Here is a 16,822-nt window from a genome sequence, read left to right on the forward strand (position 1 = left end):
GGGTAAGATTAGCTATAACGTAATTATCTTAATCTTCACTATCGTTACTTTTTGCCCAGCGAAGCGGGTCCTTGCAGCTAGATTCTAGATTACTTACAAAAACAGCCTTTTATATATAAAAAAAAAAAAACTATATTACATACAAATAATAACCCAGCGAAGCGAAATCTTGCAGCTAGTATATATATAAAAATGGACATGTATGTCCCTATATTTTACTTTTTTCGCCAAAACTACACATCGTACGTGAATGGTGTTTGTATGTGGTGGTAGCCCCAAGTCTCCATTCGTGCATAGGGGTGGTTGCGTCTCGATAGCTATAAGGGTGCGGGAGATATGAGGCTGAAAGTGGTTGNTTCATGACGCACCCTAACTGTGTACCAAATTTCACCTCTTTAGGTTCAGCGGTTTGCTCTGGGCGATGATGAATCAGTCATTCAGTCAGTCAGTCAGAACAAGTAATATTATATATTTAGATAGGTTAGCGTTACTTTTTAATTTGCATAAAATAATTTTAAAAATTTTATACAGATTGTGAATTTTATGAAAAGATTTGGGAAGACGTCTTTATGTTTATCTATCAACGGTTTCTTCGATGTTACGAAGTTTCCTGTTAAGGTATGCGAGTCAATTAACTTTTTCAATATATTAATTCATTATTATGTATATATAAATTTGAATTTGCAGATGTCTAGCGCTCTGAANCGGTTGGGTGAGATGCCTGTTTTGCCTGTTTGTAGAAAAGGGTCGCCATTCTGTATTTTATTTTGACTCGCAAATATTATTTTTATTTTTTTATAATTTTATAAACAAGACATAGTCTTGTTTATAAAATTATTAACTCAGGTGTCCTTGAAACGTCGAGAAATAAAAAAAATTAGATGGTTTTCTCTGCATGCCATATGCGTATGCGTGTATGTGATGGGCACGATATTTTGCAAGCAGATATGTTTATTAGGAGGATTGACGCGATTAAATTTTGGTGGGTAAAGGTCAAGGGGGTGGGAATATAAAGGGGGTCGTGTATATCTCCAGTAGGGTCGGACTTAATGACAATTACTCGTTATTAGCACTTACAGTGTTTTTTTTTTATAAAAGCCAGAATTAAGTTTTCTGCCATTTTATAGTGATTGGGCTATAATTTAAAAAAACTGTAGATCTATAAATTCCTACTGCCGTCCGTCTGTACCTTTACTTAATCTCGAGAATGGTGTTAGATAAATGAAATTAAAGATCAGATATGGAAAGTTTAGGGGCAGAATGTTTCGATTATATAAACTTCCGAAAGAAAGCGAACTGACGTTATTTAAATTAAAAATTTTTCTCTTGAAAGGAGTTAGATAGATAATCTGCACGACTTGTTGCTGGATTTTTCTATTATGATTAATTTAACTAAAATTTAAAAAATTATCGATAAATATTATTTATAATCTCGTGATATTTGTAGTTATTCACAATTTTTAATGAGGAGTAACACAAAATATGGTATTTCAACGACACAATATCACCAAAATAATAATATTGTAAAAAGATATTTTAAAAATTTTAAATGTATTATATTAAAAACACTGAAAATAAATTATTTTTCTGCCGATATAAAATTTGTTTGACATTTATTCATGAACATTATTTTNCGATTTTATAAACAAGACATAGTCTTGTTTATAAAATTATTAACTCAGGTGTCCTTGAAACGTCGAGAAATAAAAAAAAATTAGATGGTTTTCTCTGCATGCCATATGCGTATGCGTGTATGTGATGGGCACGATATTTTGCAAGCAGCTTTGTTTATTAGGAGGATTGACGCGATTAAATTTTGGTGGGTAAAGGTCAAGGGGGTGGGAATATAAAGGGGGTCGTGTATATTTCCAGTAGGGTCGGACTTAATGACAATTACTCGTTATTAGCACTTACAGTGTTTTATAAAAGCCATACCTATTTCCAGAATTAAGTTTTCTGCCATTTTATAGTGATTGGGCTATAATTTAAAAAAACTGTAGATCTATAAATTCCTACTGCCGTCCGTCTGTACCTTTACTTAATCTCGAGAATGGTGTTAGATAAATGAAATTAAAGATCAGATATGGAAAGTTTAGGGGCAGAATGTTTCGATTATATAAACTTCCGAAAGAAAGCGAACTGACGTTATTTAAATTAAAAATTTTTCTCTTGAAAGGAGTTAGATAGATAATCTGCACGACTTGTTGCTGGATTTTTCTATTATGATTAATTTAACTAAAATTTAAAAAATTATCGATAAATATTATTTATAATCTCGTGATATTTGTAGTTATTCACAATTTTTAATGAGGAGTAACACAAAATATGGTATTTCAACGACACAATATCACCAAAATAATAATATTGTAAAAAGATATTTTAAAAATTTTAAATGTATTATATTAAAAACACTGAAAATAAATTATTTTTCTGCCGATATAAAATTTGTTTGACATTTATTCATGAACATTATTTTTCTAATTGAACAAATTAAATATATATAATTTTTATTGTTTTTTTATTTCTCAAGAATTATTATCAATAACTAGTTGGAATATTCCACAAAATACATTTACTTTCGACCTAAAGCAGGCCTGCATTTTCCACTACTTCCTCTGGTTGGTTCATTGTCTGGCAGACCATAGCAATAGCACGAAAGTTTGCCCCAATAACAATATCCACTCTTAGCTTTCTTTTTCTTGCAGAGATCATCGCAGTACTCATCCCGCAGGCATTCGTATTTGCAGTTTCCTCCTTTATCTGGATATCCATCTTTCAAACCGTCTACACCTAAATAAACAAAGAAATCAAATTTAATATATAAATATAAGAAAGATTCCGTATCAAAACACATCTTTTAATATCTAATTTCATATATATTTACATATAGTGAAGTTTTTCCGAATGTAGAGTAACGAGTTTCAGAAATATAGGCTACATGATTTTAGAGAAATTAGTCTACACTTTATTTAAAATAAAAAAAAAACCTGTAATATTTTTAAATCTGTAAAATTTATTTACAGTGTAAGCAAATATATCTCCAAGTATTAGTAGACTAGAAGATTTATACAAGCAATTAATTTAATTTTAATTTATATAGATGAAATATTTAATATCTTTTTCAATACTGTTTATTTGAGATTGAATTGTATATTGTTCTTATTGATTATAGAGGAGTCAGTGAGTTCATATATTTGAAAAACTTACCCAAAACCAATATATACGAAACGGCAATTAATATGAGACAATTCATTCTAATATTCTGGAGTTACTTCAGACAATATTTGCATCACTCAGATAAAAGCTTTGCTATTTATATATTATTCAATTATACGTATAATTGCTATACGTATAATAAATGTTTATAGTCAAAATATTTTTGACTATAAACATCAGTTTAATAAATATTTTTATCTAATGCCATTTATTTGCGAAGTTTTATGATTAAAACAACTGGTATTTTAATGAGATAATGCAAACCATAGTTTTGAAACAAAATATAACTTTTGTTTATTTACTAATTGAAATTTTTAAAATAATTCATCATAATATAATTTAATTTATATGCAATTCCCTTTGTAAATAAAGAAAAAATGTTATTTTAAAATTTAATGACAGTATTGGCTGATTCAAATAAACTTTTATGATAGATATTTAATCGCCAAATAACCGGATTTTATAGATAATAAGCAAATGTTAAATAGTCAAAAAGGTTTAATGATTATTTTCATCTGGCATTTATACTAAAAGAATGAAATATTCATATTTCGAAAGAGTAATTATTAAAAAGTTCTGATCATTTGTTCGTTCCTAGCAGATCTTAGTTTATAGCCAATAAAGATCCTCGTTAATAATATAATTCTGTATGCGTTTCCAAAACAACACATGTGTTGGAATAAAGAAATAGTTAATTAAATTATTTTGAGAGAGAGCTTTGTGAAATGACTCAGTTTAAAGTACTATACATTTCCCTATAAATGAACAAAACCTCAATTAAGTTTAAAATTCTGTTTTGAATCTCATTCCAATGGTCACATAAAGCTTAAATAACAATTAAAGGAACATACAAACGTAGAGCGACTATATCGATTCTGTAATCATTCATTATTTTTAGTAAAGAATAAACAAAGAATTAAACTTAAACTATAAATGCATGCAAGACAAAAATCTCTAATTGATCAATTAAATAATGTAGTATAATTTCCAAAATATAGATTTATTATCATTAAATTATCATTCATTATAATAATTCATTAAATTAGTAGTCAAGTTCAAAAATCACTTAGTTCACAATTCACAAACGTTTATATTAACGATTAAAACTTACATACAGTTACGAAGTTAACAAAAATAAAACAATTACAATAATTCAGATATAGTAAAGTTCAAATATCAATTAAACCACAACAACAGGTCTGTCGAAAAGGACTCCTTGCGACGAATTCCTCGGAACAGTCAGTAACAAGTTGGCAAGACGAAGCAACTTCTTCAGCAAGTTCGCTGATTTAATTAATGGAGTTCAGATGCACTCCGACGTACTTTGATGACGTCTGAACAACTTGAGTTCCCTTACCAGGTCCTAGGAGAACTGAAATTCCCGCCTAAATTCACTCCTTTTCTTTCTTTCTTTCTTGTCTTATTAATATGGACACTCTAGCCTGTTGGCTTTTTCTCCGAATTACTCCGCTTAGAATTTAATAAAGCGGTTGGAGCGGTGAACAAAACGCTCCAAGATTTCGATATGTTGCGAGGAGGAAGGTCGGTATGAGGCCAGTATTTTGGAGTTAATGTACGGACGATCGTGAGGTCCAAGGTTAAGAGGCGGCCTAACTCTTGGCGGGCCCGTGTGTATTGCGGGCAGACCAGCCAGTGGACGAAAGTTTCTGGCGACCCACAATGGGGGCAATCTGGCGAGGAGCATTGGCGTCGAGAATAGAGGAAGTTGTTCAAGGGGGCCGTATCGGTTCGAAGTCTAGCCAATAGGGTTTCTGTATGGCGAGACGAGGCGTGATGGTATATCCAAGAGACGAAAGGTGGGAGATGGTCGCGATCTTTTCCCCGAAGAATAGTAGACCAGATATCTGTGTAGTTGCGGATGATCGATTCCCGCATTTGACGTATGAGGTCACGTGCCATGAGAGGTCTCCACCAGGAGCCGATGGGAGTGTCATGACTAGCGGCTTGGTCTGCCGTTTCATTTATGTGAATGCCAACGTAACCAGGCGTCCACCCGATTTCAAGAGGTGTTGGGTGGTAGCTGATAGTTGCAGCTAGTTCAATAATAACCGCTAGAGAGGAAAAATTAACGTTGGCGACTGCCTGGAGAACTGATTTGCCATCTGAGACGATGGCCGTCGGAATGTTAAGACGGGCGCTGAGATTAACTGCCCGTTGGATGCCGAGAGCCTCTGCACCGAAGACGCTGCAGCTCGTGTGTAGCGACCAAGTTTCCTTGACCGTTTGAGCAGGAAGAACCACTCCGAAAGCCGTCCGTAGATATGATTTTGAGGCATCTGTCCCAATGAGAGTCCAACCCCGCCAGTTGGTAGAATGTAGAGCATTCAAGGCTGCCGGAGGTTGGATGGAAGTATTTGGAAAGTCGTCTAGACAAGTGGTTCCCAATTAGTTTTTCCTGTGTACCACTTCAAGAAAGAGCTCAAACTCGCGTACCCCTTATAGCAGAAATTCATATTAATCCATACAAATATTATAAATACGAAGGTAATTCTGTCTGTTACCTTTTCACGTCTAAAACGCCGAACAGGTTTTAATAAAATTTGGCACAGAAATAGCTTACATGTTGAAGATGGACATAGGCTACATTTTACTATGAGAAAATATTTTACTCCCACGAGAAAATTCGATATAATGTGGGCGAAGCTGTGGGTAGACAGCTAGTGATAAATAGAATAAGTATTTTTTTTACATTTATTACCTTTAAAATACAATTCTAATAATAATGAAAATAACATAAGGTTATTTAATTTTAATGTGACAAATATGCACAATTTTCTTTGCACAACTTTGTAAAATCTGGTTGCTTTTTGGTCAGCTTCAGTCTGAAGTCATCTTCGAGTTGAAGTCCGTGACGTCGGTGACGATCATTGGAGTAGCCAGAGTTTTGTTATGGGGGCCTAGTAGAGGCCAGCCTGACACAAAATTGAATTATTTTAAATTATTGTTTATTAAAATGAAATTTCCATAGGAATCGACAATAATTTAACACACATGAAAACTAAATCGACAATAATTTAACACACATGAAAACTAAATCGACAATAATTTAACACACATGAAAACTAAATCGACAATAATTTAACACACATGAAAACTAAATCGACAATAATTTAACACACATGAAAACTAAATCGACAATAATTTAACACACATGAAAACTAAATCGACAATAATTTAACACACATGAAAACTAAATCGACAATAATTTAACACACATGAAAACTAAATCGACAATAATTTAACACACATGAAAACTAAATCGACAATAATTTAACACACATGAAAACTAAATCGACAATAATTTAACACACATGAAAACTAAATCGACAATAATTTAACACACATGAAAACTAAATCGACAATAATTTAACACACATGAAAACTAAATCGACAATAATTTAACACACATGAAAACTAAATCGACAATAATTTAACACACATGAAAACTAAATCGACAATAATTTAACACACATGAAAACTAAATCGACAATAATTTAACACACATGAAAACTAAATCGACAATAATTTAACACACATGAAAACTAAATCGACAATAATTTAACACACATGAAAACTAAATCGACAATAATTTAACACACATGAAAACTAAATCGACAATAATTTAACACACATGAAAACTAAATCGACAATAATTTAACACACATGAAAACTAAATCGACAATAATTTAACACACATGAAAACTAAATCGACAATAATTTAACACACATGAAAACTAAATCGACAATAATTTAACACACATGAAAACTAAATCGACAATAATTTAACACACATGAAAACTAAATCGACAATAATTTAACACACATGAAAACTAAATCGACAATAATTTAACACACATGAAAACTAAATCGACAATAATTTAACACACATGAAAACTAAATCGACAATAATTTAACACACATGAAAACTAAATCGACAATAATTTAACACACATGAAAACTAAATCGACAATAATTTAACACACATGAAAACTAAATCGACAATAATTTAACACACATGAAAACTAAATCGACAATAATTTAACACACATGAAAACTAAATCGACAATAATTTAACACACATGAAAACTAAATCGACAATAATTTAACACACATGAAAACTAAATCGACAATAATTTAACACACATGAAAACTAAATCGACAATAATTTAACACACATGAAAACTAAATCGACAATAATTTAACACACATGAAAACTAAATCGACAATAATTTAACACACATGAAAACTAAATCGACAATAATTTAACACACATGAAAACTAAATCGACAATAATTTAACACACATGAAAACTAAATCGACAATAATTTAACACACATGAAAACTAAATCGACAATAATTTAACACACATGAAAACTAAATCGACAATAATTTAACACACATGAAAACTAAATCGACAATAATTTAACACACATGAAAACTAAATCGACAATAATTTAACACACATGAAAACTAAATCGACAATAATTTAACACACATGAAAACTAAATCGACAATAATTTAACACACATGAAAACTAAATCGACAATAATTTAACACACATGAAAACTAAATCGACAATAATTTAACACACATGAAAACTAAATCGACAATAATTTAACACACATGAAAACTAAATCGACAATAATTTAACACACATGAAAACTAAATCGACAATAATTTAACACACATGAAAACTAAATCGACAATAATTTAACACACATGAAAACTAAATCGACAATAATTTAACACACATGAAAACTAAATCGACAATAATTTAACACACATGAAAACTAAATCGACAATAATTTAACACACATGAAAACTAAATCGACAATAATTTAACACACATGAAAACTAAATCGACAATAATTTAACACACATGAAAACTAAATCGACAATAATTTAACACACATGAAAACTAAATCGACAATAATTTAACACACATGAAAACTAAATCGACAATAATTTAACACACATGAAAACTAAATCGACAATAATTTAACACACATGAAAACTAAATCGACAATAATTTAACACACATGAAAACTAAATCGACAATAATTTAACACACATGAAAACTAAATCGACAATAATTTAACACACATGAAAACTAAATCGACAATAATTTAACACACATGAAAACTAAATCGACAATAATTTAACACACATGAAAACTAAATCGACAATAATTTAACACACATGAAAACTAAATCGACAATAATTTAACACACATGAAAACTAAATCGACAATAATTTAACACACATGAAAACTAAATCGACAATAATTTAACACACATGAAAACTAAATCGACAATAATTTAACACACATGAAAACTAAATCGACAATAATTTAACACACATGAAAACTAAATCGACAATAATTTAACACACATGAAAACTAAATCGACAATAATTTAACACACATGAAAACTAAATCGACAATAATTTAACACACATGAAAACTAAATCGACAATAATTTAACACACATGAAAACTAAATCGACAATAATTTAACACACATGAAAACTAAATCGACAATAATTTAACACACATGAAAACTAAATCGACAATAATTTAACACACATGAAAACTAAATCGACAATAATTTAACACACATGAAAACTAAATCGACAATAATTTAACACACATGAAAACTAAATCGACAATAATTTAACACACATGAAAACTAAATCGACAATAATTTAACACACATGAAAACTAAATCGACAATAATTTAACACACATGAAAACTAAATCGACAATAATTTAACACACATGAAAACTAAATCGACAATAATTTAACACACATGAAAACTAAATCGACAATAATTTAACACACATGAAAACTAAATCGACAATAATTTAACACACATGAAAACTAAATCGACAATAATTTAACACACATGAAAACTAAATCGACAATAATTTAACACACATGAAAACTAAATCGACAATAATTTAACACACATGAAAACTAAATCGACAATAATTTAACACACATGAAAACTAAATCGACAATAATTTAACACACATGAAAACTAAATCGACAATAATTTAACACACATGAAAACTAAATCGACAATAATTTAACACACATGAAAACTAAATCGACAATAATTTAACACACATGAAAACTAAATCGACAATAATTTAACACACATGAAAACTAAATCGACAATAATTTAACACACATGAAAACTAAATCGACAATAATTTAACACACATGAAAACTAAATCGACAATAATTTAACACACATGAAAACTAAATCGACAATAATTTAACACACATGAAAACTAAATCGACAATAATTTAACACACATGAAAACTAAATCGACAATAATTTAACACACATGAAAACTAAATCGACAATAATTTAACACACATGAAAACTAAATCGACAATAATTTAACACACATGAAAACTAAATCGACAATAATTTAACACACATGAAAACTAAATCGACAATAATTTAACACACATGAAAACTAAATCGACAATAATTTAACACACATGAAAACTAAATCGACAATAATTTAACACACATGAAAACTAAATCGACAATAATTTAACACACATGAAAACTAAATCGACAATAATTTAACACACATGAAAACTAAATCGACAATAATTTAACACACATGAAAACTAAATCGACAATAATTTAACACACATGAAAACTAAATCGACAATAATTTAACACACATGAAAACTAAATCGACAATAATTTAACACACATGAAAACTAAATCGACAATAATTTAACACACATGAAAACTAAATCGACAATAATTTAACACACATGAAAACTAAATCGACAATAATTTAACACACATGAAAACTAAATCGACAATAATTTAACACACATGAAAACTAAATCGACAATAATTTAACACACATGAAAACTAAATCGACAATAATTTAACACACATGAAAACTAAATCGACAATAATTTAACACACATGAAAACTAAATCGACAATAATTTAACACACATGAAAACTAAATCGACAATAATTTAACACACATGAAAACTAAATCGACAATAATTTAACACACATGAAAACTAAATCGACAATAATTTAACACACATGAAAACTAAATCGACAATAATTTAACACACATGAAAACTAAATCGACAATAATTTAACACACATGAAAACTAAATCGACAATAATTTAACACACATGAAAACTAAATCGACAATAATTTAACACACANTTATAAATTGTGAATACATGTGACTAATATTATTTTCTTTTTTATTTTGTGCATGTTACAAGTTATAAATAAATATAAACAAACAACACTAACTCGATAACATTAAATCTAAATACCAAAATGATTAATTTACTGTGTTTTTGTTATTTATTTATCCTGTTTTTAAGTATTCGGTATTCGGCCGAATAGTGAAGAATACGCCGAATAGGCCGAATACCGAATAGTAACCGAATATTCGTTACATCACTAATTGTTATATTCTTTATTATGCTTTAAATTTTTTTGATGTTATTGCATCACTTTACGAAGTGCCTATATACGTAATTGCATCAGTTTTAACACCTATTTAATTAATTTTAATCACGACAGCGAATGATATGATGATTGTTTCTTTTAAACTATTTGATGAAAACATTACGTAAAATTGCGGTTGCGTAATCATCCGAAATTATTATTATATTTTTGACTGAAAATCACTGAATTTATGCAATTTTAGTTTAATTAATTTCGTATAAAAGTGACTGCTCGTACAAGTTTGCTTAAAACACGCGACTCAAAAAACCCCAAAATGGCGTCTCAAGAAGCGTCACGCGTGTCCTGACCTTCTTATATAGACCTTGTTTGGATGCTGACGATACAGCGCCTCCATTCCGCCACTAATATTCGAACATACAATAGCAATCTTTTTTTTTACGTGTAGTATAGAAATTTGTAATAAGATACATAATGCGGTTATAATAAAATATTGTGCGATTATTTTCATATAATTAAAATTAATATGTATTTAGTTTTTAGAAAATACAAGGGAAGCGGCGCATTCACCTCTTCCAATAACGGCGCGCCACTGCTGTCATTCCAGGCAAATTGTATAGATTCGGTCCGAAGGAAGGGATGGAGAATAGTTTCTCCAATTCCGACAGAGGAGAAATAAATCTTAATTCATCAGAAGTTATGAGTGCTTCCGATTCCGACGGTGGCTGCTGAAGGCGCTCGCGCAAAGGCGACGCCATAAACGAGTCCGGAGGAGAAGCTACTCCGGCTGAAAGAAAAAGGAAAACTCCTACCTGGGCAGAGAAAAGACCAAAGAGGAAGACCAGAAGCTAAAGAATAAGGAACCGCAGTAAAGTCGACGAAAGTCGCAGGAAAGAGTTACTTAAAATCACTGAAATCGAGGAACGAAATGAGCACACCAAGATTGCGGTTGAATTTCGCATTGTCCATTCCTTTTATAAGAATTGAAACGAATGTAAAACCACCAATCAGCATCTAGCAGCGCTATCGGACGTCCGCTGATCGTATGATGTTTGCTAGCCAATCCGCGGTCGAGTTTCAAAACACTGTCATCGCCTGATCCACGTTTCCATGACAACCGTTGCTCGCTCGAGAAGAAGGAAAAGCGCGGGAATCGTACGTCCAGACGATTTTATCCCGACATTAGTGAATAATTTTTTTAAATTTTAGTGCAGATGATGAACAGAAAGTATAAAACACTCGAAATGTACTTCATAAAATAGATAAATTTGTTGCATTGAATCGTGCGTGGGTTCCTGGTCTTTCTAGTAGAACAAATTAAAAAGAAATAATAACTGATACTGTTGTTCTTCACAATTGGAATTTCGATAAATTCTATATTATTATATTCTATAATTGAGTGCATTTCAATATCATGTTCGTAGCTTTTTCTGAAATCATTTTAGTTGCAGCATTTGTATTACCAGAGACGACATTTGGCATAACAGAAGTATCCACAAACCACAGACAAGTTACGCCCTTCACTCTGAGAAAAAAAAAATTGCGATTTTATTATAGAATTCTTTTACGAAATTAATAGTTGAAAGTGAAAACATATTCTGCGAAAGTAAGCAAATAGTAATTTATTAATTGGTATGACATTCATAAATTTCATTTGAGCTTTTAAGTAGCCTATAATTAAATAAGTGAACGATTTTATAATATCAGTTTTTTTGTGTAACAAACTTATAGTCTTATTATTAAACTTGATTTACTCATATTACATGCGTAATCAACATTTCTATTATACAGATCTTAACTGGGGATCTACTACAGCTACTGGATGGTTAACTGCATCCATGTTGCATGTTCCAACAGGATGATGTAAAGTGACGAAAAAAATTCGAATCATATATACAAGATAAGTATCATTTTCTCTTTCAAAATTTTCAGCCAGGTAGCAAATTTGGAAATGGTCGTGCTTCAAAGTCGTTCAGCGGTTGTAATTCACTGAACTGTTTATTTTCATAGCTATGGTTTGATAAATAAAATTAATTAATTTTAGTATCGTATATTTAATACAATTTGTTTTTGTTTAGTTACTTAGTTTGTTTGAACCTGTTCATCATGGAATTTATTCTAAATTCCATGATGAACAGGTTCAACACTAAAATTTGATGAAGGAGATGATTAGTGGGATTTCATGAAACCAGTATGAACATTGTTTCTCTATTAAAATAACTGTTACTAGAAAAGTGATTGAATACAGTTCCTAATATAAACAATAATTTATTATAAATAAAAATTATCTGNACACACATGAAAACTAAATCGACAATAATTTAACACACATGAAAACTAAATCGACAATAATTTAACACACATGAAAACTAAATCGACAATAATTTAATCCACATGAAAACTAAACATCGTCATTGACGATGTTTAGTTTTCATGTTTGTCATGGCCAAAAATCCGCTCTCTCAGGGGTATATTGTGCAAAATGGTAGTAAATATTTTATTGCTGCTTCGCTGACATGATAATAATAATAATAAATTGTACAAGTTTTGTTTCTTGCGTAAGAATTTAGGTATTCTCACAAATGCATTTTTCAAAATCAAATTTCGAGAATATTTTTAGTTATAAATAAACAAATTTGTGCATTCCACATCATGTTGTAAATTGCCGAATTTTTGATGGTCCCCCATTATTTTTTTTATTGCTTCATCTCATGCATTTAAATTTTAAATCGACCGATTTTAGATTGCCGCGCGTATCTCTTCATGCAATTTTGCGCAGTGGCGTAGTGTGGGTGTCAGCCGCCCGGGCGGAGGAAAATTTCGACCCCCCCTTATTTAGGTATTTCAATTTAAAAGACCAAAATTCAGTTTTGTCACAGAACAAGCAATGAAAAATTCGGTGGTAGTGCAGCGACCTGTTTAAAATAGCACTATTGGATATTAGTGGTGCATATGAACGCGAATGAATCCTACAAGGAAAAAAAAAGGTCAACAGGTTTCGCAGGAACTCCTCGGGTGAAAAAGTTACTAGTTCACCCAGCGAGCCGATTCCCAAACTGTCCGGACGATAGCACTATCGTAGGCGCGATGCAAGTATAGATTAGGATGTTTCAAATTTTTACATGATATTATTATTATTTATTGTGAAATTTTGCCTCCCCCTAAAAAGTGCCGTCCGGGGCGGGCCGCCCCTGCCGCTCCTGCCGCCCCCACTACGCTACGCCACTGATTTTGCGTACCTCCAGGGGTACCCGTACCACTAATTGGGAACCATTGGTCTAGACCAGTGTTTCTCAACGGGGACGATATCGCCCCCATGTGGGCGTTTTTCCATTTTGAGGGGGCGATTTGTAACAATTTATATTTTGGGGGCGAAAAACAATTTTATGGGCGATATAGTAAAACGTTATATTAAGAATAATTAGATATTTTATTCGTTATATCGTACAATAATTAAACAAATAACATTATACTAGTCACTTGTTCGTTCAATGCAGTACAAATTTGGCGTTAGACTTGGCTCTCGGCATCGGAATTTTGAAGTGAAGGCGCCGATACTGCGTAACGGTTTCATTGAAGGGGACGATACTACGTTGAAGGGGGCGACGATTCGTTAGAGGTTGAGAAACACTGGTCTAGACTAATTCTGGGTTGGATGTTTACGAGGCTCGGGGGTACGTGTTTTTACCGGTAGAGGTGAGAGATGGGTAGACCTTCCTGACGAATCAGGGAGAAAACCCTAGAGGCAGGTATACGGGACCTGGAAGGGGCGCCAGCGATAGTAGTCTAGACTGGAGGCTGTGCTGAAAATTTTGTAGAGAGGGCTATAATGGCCTTTTGAGAAATGAGTGATGGCATGCGATATAGCCTTCTGACGCAGCCTAGACTGGAGTGAAATATAGCCGGACTCGGCATATAAAGATAAGAGCGGAATAGACATGGGCACGCCCAAAGCTGTGCGAAGAGCTTCGTGGATGGGTTTTTCGATGCGACGGATAGTGGTTGGGGGAGCCCCTTCCAGAAGAGGAGTGCCAAATTTCGCCATCGGGCTAAGGACGGTATAGATTAATCGGAGGAGATCAGCTCTCCTGGCACCATTACCACGAGAAGCAAAAACTTTGAGGAGGGAACCGGCACGAGTCACTTTGGTTCTTAAGAAAGTCTCGTGGTCGTGCCAAGTGAAGTTATTCGAAAAAGAAGTCCGAGGATACGGAGAGAAGGACGCTGAGAGATATTACCTGAGTTAAGAGACAAAGTAAGTGGAGGGTGGTGAGTAAGAGATAAAGTAAGGGAGAAAAATCGATGGAAGCGCTTTTAGTGGCGGAATAGGATAAACTCCATGTGGCTGCCCAATGTTCAAGGTGGTCCAGGGCTCCAATTGAGCTTTGCGAGCTGCTTGAGAAAGCTTAGTAGGCTACTCAGGTGAGAATGTATAAATCGTCCGCGTAAAGAACGGCAGTGACATTTAGGGGAAAAGCAGTCCAAAGGTCCGTCATGTATAATATAATAAAATGAAGGCAAGAACGCTCCCCTGGGGGACACCTTGAATACAGGCGTGAGGAGGAGACAACGCCCCGCGCCAACGGATGCGGAAAGAACGATGTAATAGGTACGATTTAAGCCAAGACAAGAGTCTCCCTGCTATACCGAAAAATTCTAATTTAGCTAGGTGTCCTTGGCACACAGAGTCGTATGCCCCCTCTAGGTCGAGTGCGACTAGATACATTTAGTGCCTTCTTGCCCGGGCTACAGCTATATGGTTGTGTAAAGTAATGAGGGCCTCTTCTACCCCTCGGTAAGGGAGAAAGCCAAAGTGATGTCGATGGAAGATATCAGAATGAAAGGTCCATTTATGGATTCGATATAGGATCAGACGTTCGAATAGTTTTGCGACGTGAGAGGTAAGAGAGATCGGCCTATAAGAGGCGCATATCGTCGCTGGGCGACCCGGTTTAATGATCTGAACAACGGTAGAAAGGTCCAGTCTGGGGGCAGAACCCTGAGGTCCAGAGGTCGTTTAAGAGATTGAGGATGCCAAGAGGCCCACATTTGGGAGGGTCCGCAAGGAGTGTGCGCTTACGCCATCTGGGCCTCGTGTAGTATTCCAAAGACGGTGTATAGCCCGACGGAATTCAAGGAGATGAAAGGGGGAATCGTCAAACTTTGGGGCCCCTAGCCGGGGATCATCAAGGGGAGCAAAAGTGCCCCTTGGGCGGGTACGCCCAAAGAAGGATGCAAAGGCTTCCGCTTGCTGGATGGGACTGAGTAGGTAGTCCGTCGTTTGGATTATGTGTTGGGTGGCCGTGATCTCCAGTGGGGATCTCAGTCGACAGAAGATGCGGTAGAATGTGGATGAAGAGGGGGGAGAGGCACTCAAACGATTTCACCACTCCCGACGAGCCTGACGGGTCTTCCGACAGAGTTTCGCTCATAATTGTTTATATTTATCCCACCAGGAGTGAGAAGCCCGCCTGCAGGCTAGACGGAAAGCACGACGTTTAAGCGCTCTAAAACGGCTGCATTTAGGGGTCCACCACGGTGGTTGACCCGAGGAGGGAATGGAGCGTATTATAGTATTAGAGGAAACCGTCTCACGAATAGTGTCTACAAAGGCGTTATACGAGGTGGGAATCGATTCCTCGGTGGTCCAAAGCTGATCGAGGTTATTGTAATAACGATTCCAGTTTGTAGAAAAGACATCGCAGGCTGCACCCTCTTCGATTGGTTCTCATCCGCGAACTTGCTGTTGGAACTCAGGGGAACCAACTTATTTCCACCCAAACGAATCATCAGCTATAGATCTGACCTTCTGCTCCCCGGAAATGTTAGGTTTCCGCCTTGTGGAGTCCTTGCGTGGACACCTTAACCAGTGACCACGCTCCTATTTCGATCACGCTATCTATCTCGGGCACCCCTAACCCGACGACTACCCCTCGTTTACACTTTTCTACAAACTGGAATCGTTATTCCAATAACCTCGATCAGCTTTGGACCACCGAGGAATTGATTCCCACCTCGTATAACGCCTTTGTAGACACTATTCGTGAGACGTAAACGAGGGGTAATCGTCGGGTTAGGGGTGCCCGAGATAGATAGCGTGATCGAAATAGGAGCGT

General features: G+C 33.9%; 2 protein-coding genes across 2 annotated transcripts in view; both read right to left on the minus strand.

Moving 5' to 3' along the window:
- Positions 1-2,487: 2,487 nt before the first annotated feature.
- On the minus strand, positions 2,488-3,301 carry LOC111628873 (alpha-toxin CsE5-like). The gene is made up of 2 exons (XM_023372732.1): positions 3,208-3,301; positions 2,488-2,790 (listed from the first exon to the last, which is right to left on the minus strand). The coding sequence occupies exons 1-2, from the start codon at positions 3,251-3,253 to the stop codon at positions 2,573-2,575; spliced, it is 264 nt and encodes an 87-aa protein (XP_023228500.1). The 5' UTR covers positions 3,254-3,301; the 3' UTR covers positions 2,488-2,572.
- A 1,352-nt stretch (positions 3,302-4,653) lies between these two features.
- Positions 4,654-16,822, minus strand: part of LOC111628897 — a 64,583-nt gene continuing 52,414 nt past the window's right edge. The window contains exon 17 of the mRNA XM_023372754.1: positions 4,654-5,603. Within this exon, the coding sequence (XP_023228522.1) occupies positions 4,654-5,603 (950 nt within the window). The remainder of the gene's footprint in view (positions 5,604-16,822) is intronic.

The sequence above is a fragment of the Centruroides sculpturatus genome, unplaced genomic scaffold (genome assembly GCF_000671375.1).
Source record: "Centruroides sculpturatus isolate CEXI.00-Female unplaced genomic scaffold, Cexi_2.0 scaffold359, whole genome shotgun sequence".
In the NCBI taxonomy this organism is placed as follows: Eukaryota; Metazoa; Arthropoda; class Arachnida; order Scorpiones; family Buthidae; genus Centruroides; species Centruroides sculpturatus.